This window comes from Podarcis pityusensis (genome assembly GCF_964106645.2).
Source record: "Podarcis pityusensis genome assembly, chromosome: 10".
In the NCBI taxonomy this organism is placed as follows: domain Eukaryota; kingdom Metazoa; phylum Chordata; class Lepidosauria; order Squamata; family Lacertidae; genus Podarcis; species Podarcis pityusensis.
In genome coordinates, this window is record NC_138035.1 from 68,400,415 (window position 1) to 68,413,637 (window position 13,223).

Genomic DNA, 13,223 nt, shown 5'->3' on the forward strand with positions numbered 1-13,223 from the left:
TATAACTGATCTGTAGAAAATATTTTATTAATGGAAAACTGTGACACCATATGCACTTTTCTAATTCAAGAAAATATTTAATTTTTTTTTAAAATACACAATAAAACCATTCATTACTAAAAAATATACAAAGATAGCTTTTCCTGTTCTTCCAACACACTTTCCCCCTCAATACCTCTCAGCCTCATGGCTCTCACCTAGGACTCTACTAACTGACCCAGACTCACACCCAAGACCCAAACAAACTCGTGGAACGCCTGCAAAATCCCGCAACGAAGACAATTCCTAAAACCTGCTCATATTACCAGAGTCTCTCATTCTAGGCTTGTTTTATGAGCAGGCACCAAGGTTCTGGTACTGAATGACCCAGAACTAAAAGGCATAGCAATTGTCTCTTGCAATAAACCATTCAAGACAAAATGCGTAATAAATCTCTCTCTCTTAATAACCACATGCTGTATTTAACTATTCAGTAGAATTGTTTAGAATTTGAAACTGAGAAAGCAAAAAGAGCAAGGTTGAGTTAGCTAGCTAATCCAGCTATCTCAACATTCTGGCATACCAGGCAGGGAATTTCGTGTGTGTGTTGAAAATAGTACTTCTGGCTAAGAGCATAACACGAAGGGATGGGGGCCCTGTTGTATTTTTCACTTGTTTATTCTTGTGTGCTTATTCTTGTGTGTGTGTTTATTCTTGCCAATGACCTGCTCTCAATGTTTTCATTGGGTTTTGACACTAGGGGCCATCCCAATTGTAAACATTGTCACTTGGAATTAAATGGCCCCCAGGGAGAGACCCCAAGACCCCATAAAAGCAGAATTGGAAGGTGAAATGTCACTGAGTGCAGCCTTTCCTATCATAATGCTGCAGCGATGGGAAAGGTTATGCTTGGCAGATTTTCACCTTCTATGTGGCCCTTAAAAATACAGCTTTCTCAAGATGTGGACCTTGCCATCTTATGCTCCCCCATTGGCTTTCTGGCCCCCCGTTTCTAAACTCCCTGGTCTTTCCACTCCCCTTCTGCCAACACCCCACAGGCCTTTTTGTTTCTAGTCCTTTAGTCACAACATTCCCCCCCCCCAACTTTCTTCAACCTTATTTCTCAGCTTTGCATTGTGTCTTCAAGTTCCTGCTTATTATCCCAATGAATAGCAAAGCCTGCCTTTATTCCACCATCCTAGCTCCTAGTCAGGACCCTGTGCAGATCAGTAGCCTTGATTTTCTCTCTCCCTGCCTGCTCCACACACCTTCCTAATTTAAAACAGTCTATCTTCTCTGCCCATCTTTTCTGCACAATTGTGTCTGACTCCATCTATTCTTCCCTCCGGTTCCTGTTTTTAGGTCCGCAGCCAGCAATGTGCTTTGCTTCTGCCAACACTTACTTAACTTCCCTGCATCTTCTCACTGAGCCTCCCTACCCCACCTCAAATCTCCTTCTCTCCCCTATGGTTTCAGTACCAGCCAAACTGACCTTTCGCTTTCTCAAACTGATGGATATGTTCTATAAACATCCTGTGTTTCATTCCCCTGCATTTAAGCCTTGTAAATGTTCTAAGACCTCGCATCGGTTCAAGTAATAGATGCCACAGGCTCCGTCATCCCTGCTGCTGCCACAAAATCCCTTCGCACATTTCAGTATAGATGATGCTTTGTTCCCATATTATGCAAATAGACTGCACACTGAAGCAAAATGGTTCTGACTAATCCGTAAGTCACCATTTGCTTGCTTTCTAAGAAAGATCTAATACAAGGGAACACTGTTTACTTGTGCACTTCAGATAAAAATCGACCTCAAAGTGGCGGAAAAGTAATTACAATTCAGGGTTCTGTAATAGAATAGAAATAGAATAGAAATACTTTATTGTCACTGTACCACTTGTTTACAGTGAGATTAAACGAGCCCCGCTCCCCCCCACAATCTCTCAGTCCTTGTTACACTCTCTGTTTGCTGTCTTACAGCCACCAGCCCTGAACATCAGCTGCAATGTTGCTGTCTTCCATTCAGCAGCCTCACGGCCCACTTTTTATAAAGAATTCAGCTATACGCAAGCTTATTTCAAAATGCTGTGAAATACTACATGGCATGGGGAGGGGTAATATTTAGTACACATACAACACACACACACACACACACAAAGTTTGCAGCCACAATGTGTGAACAATTCCTTCTTGCTTCAAAAGTATGGTTCTGTAAAACAAAATCAATTGTCTCCAAATTTTTATGTGTCATAATGGTGATTTACCTCCAAAGTTGTGTTGTCAGGACAACATCCACAAAGCGTTACAAAAATCTACCCTGTGCCAAATTTCCACAGCAAACGTGGATCTGATGTTGAGACAGAGCCAGTAGTTATACACAAGTTCAACGCTTGCTGAGCATATACAACTCTGGTGGTAATTTGGCATTCAGCCTGCAAGGGAAGAGGTGCAGGTGCACAGGAAAGGGATATAGCCTTGCTATACAGTATACCCTAGACCAAAGCAGATGATTCAGGTTTATGGAAGGATCCTGTGACCTACTGCTACTGCAATAACTTGCAACTATGGAAGACACATCTCCCTGGGAGAAACCAGTCCTTTACTTTTTCCTATACTGCTCCTAAATCTCCCCTGCACGCATGGGCAGCCATGGTGCTGGGGGGGGGGAGTGCAAGGGAGCAATGTGCTTCCTGGATAATCCCCAGATTTCCAGCTTCCATTTTTTAAAAAGAGTAAACTTCTAGCATATTTAGAACCTGAGATACAAGACAAAAGGCACAGGCACTGTTTTTTTCTGTGAAAAATTAGCCTGTTCCCTGCACCAGTGTTTTGCACACCCATCCACAAAAAAGGTCCTTCAGACACCCATCCCTGCACCTCAATCATCTCTGACAGCTGTCACAGTCAGCCGTTGTAACAGAGGTGCTTGCCACAAAGAGCTTGGGATCCTGGAGAAGACACAGTATTTAATAGGTGTCACAGTCAACCCAATAGTGACAACAAATGCTACAAAAACAGAGTGAAATTAATCCATACCATTGTACCTTGGAAGTCGAACGGAATCCGTTCCAGAAGTTCATTCAACTTCGAAAACGTTCAAAAACCAAATTGCGGCTTCTGAGTGGCTGCAGGAAGCTACTGCAGCCAATCAGAAGCTGCAGGAGCCCTGCCAGATGCTAAGATTCCAAAAGAACGTTCGCAAACTCGAACAATCACTTCACTTCCAGGTTTGCAGCGTTTGAGAGCCAAAGTGTCTGAGTTCCAGGGCGTTCGGGATCCAAGGTAAAACTCTACTTGCTATATGCTAGTGCCCTTTGTGCACTGATTTTCCACATTACAGAACTGACTCCAATACTCCCTGCAATACATGAATATCAGACTACCAGAAACTGCTTTCTACTGAGTCAATCCATTCACCCATCTGGGTCAATAGAGTCTACAATGACTGAAAGTGGCTCTTCAGAGTTTCAGACAGCGTTCCACCACTACCTGGAGAAGCCAAGGACTGTACTTGGAACCTTTTTATTTTCAAAGCTACCTTTGAGCTATACCCATTCCCAGCTCATAAGCATGATTATTATAGCTTTGAGGACTCCACTTTTCTGCTACAATGCACAGATCTTCATCAAGCTAGAGACAGGAAAGCAGGAGCCTTCGACACGCACACAGCCCCTAGCAGAAATGCAGCAGATTGTGTCTAGATGGTTAAAAATAAATGCATACAGTCATACCTCGGGTTACAGATGCTTCAGGTTGCGTGATTTCGGGTTGCGCACCGCGCTGAACCCAGAAGTATTGGAACAGGTTACTTCCGGGTTTCAACGCTTGCGCATGCACAGAGCGCCAAATTGCAACCCGCGTGTGCACAGATGCAACACTGCGGGTTGCAAACGTGCTTCCCGAACGGATCACATTCACAACCCGAGCGTCCATTGTATTAAGTTTGGAATAGAGCAACTAGGCAAAAATGCAAAACAGATTAAGTGTCATCAATGTTACTCTAAACAACTTTTATAAAATATCAAGTTTATACAAGCAAACACATTCATACTACATGGGCCTTTGGAAACAAAGAATATAACAATTCTAACAGCTTATCTTAAAAGAATGTTGGCATTGTTTGTTACAGACAATACTATACCTTCACTTGATATTGACACCAACTTTCACAATGATTTGTTGTTAAAGGAACAAAATCCCAGAATCATGCTTCATCTCAGAATTTCCCTGAAAGATGAATCTCTTAAGTGTTTCTGGGATCCATAAAATAAATAAAGTCACCACTTACTGGATCTAGGTTCTTAAATAGAAGTATGTCTTTGCAAGCTTCTTGCAGTCTGTTTCTTTGATCATCTGTTTTGGGGTGAATAATCTGGAAGAAATAATTGCAATTTCTATTTCACTTCTCTTAGTCTTAAGAAAAATGATCCTAAAAGAGGCCAAAGGACAATTTAGATGAACACTCCTGGAAAGCGAGATATAAATCATACTACTAAACAAATATTGTCAGGGAAATAACTGAGACTTTCAGAATTTTAAATCCATCTCAAATTAAAAAGACACAGCACAGGAATGATGAAAGGAAACTTTAGTCTTTGATTCCTATCAAAGGGAAACTACAATAAAGATGACGGTGAAAGAAAAGGGTTTTTAAATTTATATTTCAACACATTTTTCAAAAACTTATGTGATACAACTTCTATTAAGGAGCGTGTTTGCATATTTCCTGAATTTGTCTTCCAATAATACAAACATACATTTAGTCTACAAAGTCAACATACCCTTGATTCAGTTTCATCCTCTTCTTCATCAGGATTATAAGCTTCTGCGCACACTACAAAAACAATGAAAATATGAACTGAGTTTCAAACCAAATGCTCTCAGAATTCTATTTTGAGACCAACGTTCAATGGTGAACATTTAGAATTGTGGTATATTGTTGTAGCTTGTTGTTTATCGTCTTGCATTTCTCGAAAGAAAAGCACTTGAAATGAACAAATCAAAACAAGTATATTTAAAAAGAAAGAGAGACTTTATGCAAATATATGATTCCCTTTGTATTTTTCTTTCATTGGGCCAAAAGAAGCCAGCTCCTTCAATCTTTCCTATGGAATATCTTCTAGATTCTTCCAATAAATTTTGACCAGGTTCAAACAAACACAGGCCACAAAGTGAGCACCTTGGTAGTATGCCAGTCCCATTACCCAACACTCTTGTCTCATGCAAGCTGAGATGCAGGCAAAAGGGTTCATTAACCCTCTTTTTTCCCCAGTGCAAAGAACAAGTTTCGACTGTATTTCTTGAGACACCTCACTGCCATTTCCCTATGATTTGTCTTGCGCATTGCAACAAGAGGCAAAGAGGTATAAAATAGGTGCTCCACCGAAGCTACATTTGCGTGCCTGTTACTGCTGCTACCATCATGTGAATGAAGCAGTATGAAGATGGATGCCACACAAAAAAATGCAAATGCTCAGAAATACTTGGTTGTTGATTATTATATTGTGCATGTGTCAGAGTTCTGTCCCAGCAATGGAAGAAAATCCATTGCTAAGCACCAACATTTCCAGGATTGAACCATGACGCACACAACAGATGCCCCTGAGAGTCCTGGCTGGAATGGGTTGGCTCCACCTACTAATGCACAAATCCCTTCTATCAAACTAGTGCGGTCATCCTGGGCACATCCAGGAATTTGCCTATATCCGTCTGTCATATGTTAGAAAGCACACAGCACCATATTCAAAACTTGTGATTTTATTTTAATTTCCTAGGTGTAGAAGTCTGAATACCAGTCATGTCTACATAAGCATCTTCTCTCCCACTTCCTATTTCACATTCCGTAACACAATAGATTCCATCACAAAATGTCTGCATAGCATTTTGTCACTAAATACATGTTGCAAGAGGCACCATCTTAAAACAGGCATTCCCTCCTGTGTATGGTTATCCATGGGTTTTTCTCAGCACACCTTAGGCACACTTTTTTAAGCAAAATATTTTTAATTGAAACAATCAGCCAACTATACGTTGCAGTCCAAGGTTTCAAGTCACCACAGTTCATTCTTCACCAATTATTTGTTTATCAAACTGGCAGTATCGCCATTTTTGAAGCTGTACCAAGGTTTACGTTCTTCTGTGAGCCATGTTTGCACACTTAGCCAGAAGCGTAGTTGTTTGCTTACAATATCTCACATCTGGTATCTGGCTGCATATATATCATAACATAAAAGTTCAGCCAATACTTCTTCTACACAGAAGGTATTTCTTTGACAATCTGCATAGCATTGCGTTAGGACTACCTTGCATTAGAAATGCTAAATTTCTTCTTATTCAAATCCTTGAGCATATCCAGGACTATATATTTTATGTGAAGGAAGTCATAAAAGTTATTTTATGTTCAACAGTAGCTCCTGATATAAATTAAACAAGGGAGAGCAAATGCTCTAAAACAGTGGTTTTCAACCAGTGTGCCTTAGCACCGTGGAGTGCCTTGAATGATGGTCTGGGGTCCTGCGGGCAACACTGGCCTCTGCCCCTCTTCCCTTCCCTTCGTCCTCTGATGCCCTCTTGCATCTCTGATGCCCTTTGTGCACCCAAAGGCTTGCACAACTGTTTGTTGCAGCAGCCCTGGCTATAAGCTCAGCGGGTGAATGGTGCCTCTGGGGCTGGCCAGGGGCTGCTGGTTGGCCCAGCCAACCAGTCCGCCAGCCCTTGCTGTTGGGAATGGACAGACAAGTCCCAGGCCCCTGCAGGACAGTGTATGGAGGCATCTCTCTTTGGGGCTGGGTAGGGGGAGCAGCTCAGAGACCAGGGCAGCAGCAGCAGCTGCCCGGAGGACTCCCGAGGAGAGGGGAGTCTGAGGGAACATTCCACAAGGTTTTCTAAAAAGGGTGAGGGGCTGCCAGCTCTGCAGGCAAGGGGTGACACAACTGGGCTACTGAGTCCCACAGGGCTGCCACAGAAAGAATGCAGTTGGTCAAGGGAGCCATGGACCCAAAAGGGTTGAAAACCTCTGACCTAAAGCATTTTTAACACTATCAGCCATGTTGTCACTTGATAGCTGCAGTCCCAAATAACTGCATTTATAAGTTTCCTTTTGTAGGACTCATATACACAACCATTCACCTCATTAATTCTCACATCAGTCCTGCAAGTGAGGTTTCTTTTTCCAAAATTTAAAACTGAAGCACTGACGCATCCAAGACAAAAGTGCACAGCAGAGCTGAGATGTGAATTCTAGTCTCCCTAGGGAGGTCCCTCATGCATCACCAAAGGACAGGACTAAAAAGAACTTAACCTTGCATATACTAAGTTATATGCATGCATGCATGCAAATTCAGAAACTAGAATTTAAACAGAAATGCAATACCTCTCATCACATGGGGGAAGACTCTGATCAAGTGACCTGCTCATTCTTCTGCCTAGGGGTTAACTGCTGGTAGGCAAGGCCCTGCTGTTCTCCTTTATCTTTCAACAGGACTTGGACCAGACAGCCCTTTAAACAGATGACCTTCTTCTGAAAAGCAGGATACATCGCTACCCTGAGCTCCCCAGTTTGAATTCGTCACTCTGTTTAGATCCTTGGCTCTTAGCCATTTGGGGCTCCATGTACTTCTCATGGAGAGCCAGTGTAGCGTAGTGGTTAAGAGCGGTAGACTCGTAATCTGGTGAACTGGGTTCGCATCTCCGCTCCTCCACGTGCAGCTGCTGGGTGACCTTGGGCTAGTCACACTTCTTTGAAGTCTCCCAGCCCCACTCACCTCCACAGAGTGTTTGTTGTGGGGGAGGAAGGGAAAGGAGAATGTTAGCCGCTTTGAGACTCCTTCAGGTAGTGATAAAGCGGGATATCAAATCCAAACTCTTCTTCTTCTCATTTAGGGCAGTCTTGTACCACCAACTACTGTTTTCTCCCATGGCTTACTTTAAGTATGCAAGAGTATATGCATGCATTCCATTTTGGAAACATCATGCTTGCAGTGGCTGCAAAAATCATAATGAAGTGAGGATGGGTTTGCTTGTTTATTAAAAAAAGTTCTAAGCTACCCTTTAATAAAACTGTCAAAAGTGGCATGCAGGTAAATAATAGAAACAGTCACAGTATACATGGAACAACTGCACGGAAAAAATATTCAGCAAAAGGATAAAAGCTAATCAGCCTAGTTGCATTCCACGATGGAAGGCCTGGGAAAATGGAAACAATCTTTGCTTAACTCCAAAAAAAGACAACACAGTTGGGAGCCAGGCAAGCCACTCCATAAACAGCTTGCCTGAAAAGGACTTCTCTGTCTGGTCATCAGCCACCTAGCTTCAAATAATGTAAACATTTGGGGAAAGTTATAAAAATCCAAAGTTTAAGCATTGTACCATCGCACATGCATCTACATACAGTGTCTATTTTGGGGAGAATGGGGCTTTTAGCAGTCATGATTTTGTGCAAGGTGAAATTCAAAAAGAACTGCATCAATCACTGTAGTACAATAGGTCCTCTACCGCAAGAACAAATGGAAATAAGATTACTTTAGAAGCTAATCAAGATGGAAATAGGTGGCTCTAAGGTTACAGAGAAGGTAATGTTATTCATACTGTAAATCATCTTCTTGGTGGAAAGGAAAAATTAAGAGTAATTTCAATGCCCAATAAATAATGCATGAGATCACTTACATAATCAGAAGATGGGGAAATGAACTGAATCAATAAGAATGTCATAATTTCTACAGTATTAAATAAGGATGAGGGGAAATCATAAGTTCCTCATAACAGATCATCCTGGTGATTTTAATAGGTTTCCCACTAAATGCAGAATACCATTCTGCAAATTTCCATGCAAGTGGTCAGTCCTTGGTTTCATTTTGATAGGGTAGATTTTTAAACATGCACAGAGCTGAATCCAGCCTGAGGCTGCAATGTTATGAACACCTGAAAGCAGGGGAGCCTGGCAAGGAGGGGGCGCAACCATGCACGTGGCCTCCTGCCAATGGTGTTGTTGCACCAACTGTGAGGTGGAAGGGTGAGGGAGTGAGGAAATCAGCATAATGCATGTGCAACCACAGAATCATGCCAACGTTCACCAGCAAGCACAGCAACACCACTCAAGGATGTGTGGCTGGCAACGTCAACCCTGCCCTATGGGGATCCCTTGCAGATGACCACAGTGCCTGGAGAGCGTCAGGTTATGCACCCATAACAGTGACCAGAGGAGGAATGATTGCTGGGAGGAGTGCAGAGAAGAAACGCCATAGTGCATCTGCAGCAGCACAACTGGATGCCTTCATCTGCCCCAGCTGCAACGAAACAGGTCTCTCCTGTATTGGTCTCTAGAGCCACAGCGAGCGCTGCAACCTTCCGACAGCTTGACCTCACCCCCAAAGGTACACTCCTCCGAGACAGACAGATGCCAACATCATTTGAAACGAGTTCTTTACCACGGAACCCAACAAAACACCATTTGTCTAACCTACAAAGCACTACACAGATGAATGTTTGAGCATTTTATATGAAGCTTGGTCTACCAACAGAGAAAGAAGGATGTTTTCTCACTTGTGGGGCGCCTTCCCGTGAGGAATCCACAGTTCTGCCCAGTGTTAGAAACTGGGAGAGAAAAGCTAGGAGCCAAATGGCTTCTGGGACTTGGGTTGTGGGCACCAAAACATAATGTCTAGTCCCCACTGGGGGGGGAGCGGGAGTCGGCAACACTTTTTATTTATTATTTTGATAAGCAAAATAAGCAGTTCACATAAGTGACTACATTTTTAGCAATTTCGTGTTTACAATAAAAATACTGGTACCGTGCTTCAGTTTTCAAAACACTCAACTCCTTATTGTTAAACTCCTTAACATATTGTCTATCCTTAACATAGACTCAAGGTGTCAAGTAGTCCTTGAGTGTCGGCCAGGCGCAAAAAAATGGCACCCAGACTTTATGAGGTGCTCGCAAATGGAGAATTTTTAGACGCAAAATGCGCCTGGTGCCCTGCTAATTTCCCACCTATTCTGTGAGGTAACAAAATGGTCCCATGTAGTATGTAAGGGGCTGCTACTGAAGGAGGATGAAATAATAATAATAATAATAATAATAATAATAATAATAATTTATTATTTATACTCCTCTCATCTGGCTGGGTTTCCCCAGCCTCTCTGGGTGGCTTCCAACAAAGATTAAAAATACCATATTTGCTCTATAAGACTCACTTTTTCCCTCCTAAAAAGTAAGGGGAAATGTGTGTGCGTCTTATGGAGTGAATGCAGGCTGCGCAGCTATCCCAGAAGCCAGAACAGCAAGAGGGATTGCTGTTTTCACTGCACAGCGATCCCTCTTGCTGTTCTGGCTTCTGAGATTCAGAATTTTTTTTTTCTTGTTTTCCTCCTCCAAAAACTAGGTGCATCTTGTGGTCTGGTGTGTCTTATAGAGCAAAAAATATGGTACATTAAAACACCAGTCATTAAAAACTTCCCTAAACAGGGCTGCTTTCTATACCATGACTATAACTGATCAAAGAACCTATGTTTACTTTTTATTTAATGAGAAGACCTAGTTTGGGACTAACAGCAACCCGCTGTGTAGGTGTGGGGCTAACATTCCTTTCTGCACCCTTTCCTTTATTTTCTCACTGCCCCTTGCAGCGTCCCAAGGCCCGTCTGTAACTCACACTGTCCTAGTTCCAGATGTTATAAACAAGGCTCTAAAAGCTTAAAATAACCATGTTTGAAAGTTACCAGATTACTATACAATTCCATGTGTTTCGTGTCTCTACTAGTGATCTTGTCAGCTGTCATGTGTGAAGGAAAAGTTTGTTTGCTGAGCAGTTTGAGTCGCCAAGTGTTTTTTCCCCTGCCAGCAAACAGTTAACTTGCAATGGCTCCTGATGGGCCACAGTTCCAAGGGAGGCAGTTGGCAGTTGGGGGGGGGGGGGTCACCATCATGTATAGTGTGTTTCTTAACTGAACTTGTTCTTTAAAACTTGTGTGGTAATTTTTGTTGTTGTCAGTTAAACTGGCATGCCTAGATCTTGTGGCAGCAGTGAGCGGAACTAAGCCCGACCAGGGGCTTGACTTTTCCGGGCAAAATTTAAGTTACGAAAAAAATCTTAATTTACCTTGTGAATTCACATAATTTTAGCAGGTACTGGTGCCGCTGCATATTAATTGGTGGCCATGGTGGGATTCCAGAGCATAAGGTGGTTTGAACATGTGCCATAACGGCTTCATACAAGCCTCACAGTTTGTTGGAAAGTGATATAGAGTAGGTATGAACACATGGGCTTGTTATTCTATTCTTCTTTCTCATTTGCAAGGTTAGCCACATCACTAGTTAGCGTCCCATTTGCTTCTTCGAGCGATCCTGTTGTGGCATCCTTTTCAGCAAGTTCCTGCTTATGCCTTGCCATCATTTCTTTTATTTCTAACTCCTTCATGATCTTTTCCCTTTCCAAATCAGAGTACTGTTCCTCAGCAATGGGGAGAGCCAACTGTTCTGAATCGGCTTTCGTTAACGTGATCTCAAGTTGTGCTGCCAAAGAATCTCTTTTGTCCTGCAACTCTGGCATTTTTTATTTTATTTTTTGCACTTCTTTACTGAGTTTTGCCTTTTCTTCGCACTCTTCTTTTAGTTCTCGAACTTGCGTTTTATACAGTGTGGGAAAATATTGTTCTGCTTCAAGTTGGTCCTTGAACTGTCCATCGGCATCTTGATGTTCCTTGCAAAGTTCGCTATTCTGCTTTTCCAAACTGAGTTTGATTTCCAAAAGCTTACTTCATCACCTTCATCGCTAAAATTTTGTGAATTAACAAGGTAAATTAAGACTTTTTCATAAGTTTAATTTTGCCCGGAAAAGTCAAGCCCCTGGTCGTGCTTAGTTCCACTCACTGCTGCCACAAGCTCTAGACATGCCAGTTTAACTAACAACAACAAAAATTACCACACAAGTTTTAAAGAACAAGTTCACTTAAGAACCACACATTACATGGTGGTGACTTCCCCCCCCCCCAACTGCCAACTGCCTCCCTTGGAACTGTGGCCCATCAGGAGCCATTGCAAGTTAACTGTTTGCGGGCAGGGGAAAAAACAATTGGCGACCTAACCGGCTTAGCAAACAAACTTTTCCTTCACATCAGGTCTCAAGAAACACAGTATTTCTCTCCCCCCCCCCCCCCCGCAATTTCTAGCCTCTTTTCTACTGTGCCAGTAACGAGCTGGGAGGGGGGGAAGGATTCAGATTCACGTGCAAGACAAGACAAGAGAGGATTCAGTATGACCCAAACACCTGCAGTAAATATGAAATATACCATTTCAGTGGAGACAGTGGATTTCTGGGAAGCAAAGACTCTACCGAAACAACAAAAGAAGCCACATCTTCCAGGACATTCTAACAGGTGAGCAACACATTTCCTCCATTATGTATTTACAATGCCAGCTGCAAATATTTGGCAGAGACTCTGTAGTTTAAAAACTAGCTGTCCACCTTACTTTTAAGCCCAATGCAGGCATAACAACGCTGATCTGTTAACTGATCCAGAGCGGGCAGCGGTCTTGCGGGCAGCTTTCTCTGCACAAGCCCCTTTCGTTTAAAAGAATGAGAATTATACAAAAGCACAGCTGATCTGCTTTCTGACGCTCCCATTCATTTCCACTGGAGATGTTCCCAATCCAATATGCCCACTGGTTATAAATATCTGGTACAATAATTAGGCTTACTTGGATGGAAGCAATTTGAGAGCTGCTACTCCGCCAAGCCCTCCTTATCAGGGGCAGAAGATGTCTTCTCAGAAGATGGCGAACAATTTCTCTCATACTGCTTGCTTCAAGTGTTTTTCCACACATGCCTATAGCATTTTTTAAGCTCATAGAGAAAGAGTTCTATTTCTGTACGAAATAATTTTTACATCATTAAAGAGACCTGCTTACATCACCTCAAAGTGTTCTCCCCAATGCTAAACATTAATTGTTCCACACGAATGCCTTCGGCATATTTTTTGAAAACACTCGAGATGTTAGCAATACTTCAGTTTCAATTGTTCATTACTGTACCATTTTGTTCTCAAATCTTCCTACACCTAGCAATAATAATAATAATAATCATCATCATCATCATCATCATCATCTAGGCACAGTTTATACTAAATGGGGACTATGGAAGGAATGCAACATAAAATTATGTTGATCATTCCATCATGGCAAGCATTTCCATATCTCCACTCTCTTTCCTCCAGATCATCCAATCTGTGGATTCCTCCAAAGCCAATTC

General features: G+C 42.3%; 1 protein-coding gene across 1 annotated transcript in view; it reads right to left on the reverse strand.

The window, feature by feature from the left end:
• PRKAR2B (protein kinase cAMP-dependent type II regulatory subunit beta) overlaps nucleotides 1–13,223 on the reverse strand; it is a 64,073-nt gene that overhangs the window by 16,061 nt on the left and 34,789 nt on the right. The window contains exons 3-4 of the mRNA XM_081023691.1: nucleotides 4,761–4,813; nucleotides 4,268–4,351 (exon numbers count right to left, since the gene is read on the reverse strand). Coding sequence (XP_080879817.1) covers nucleotides 4,268–4,351; nucleotides 4,761–4,813 — 137 coding nt within the window. The remainder of the gene's footprint in view (nucleotides 1–4,267; nucleotides 4,352–4,760; nucleotides 4,814–13,223) is intronic.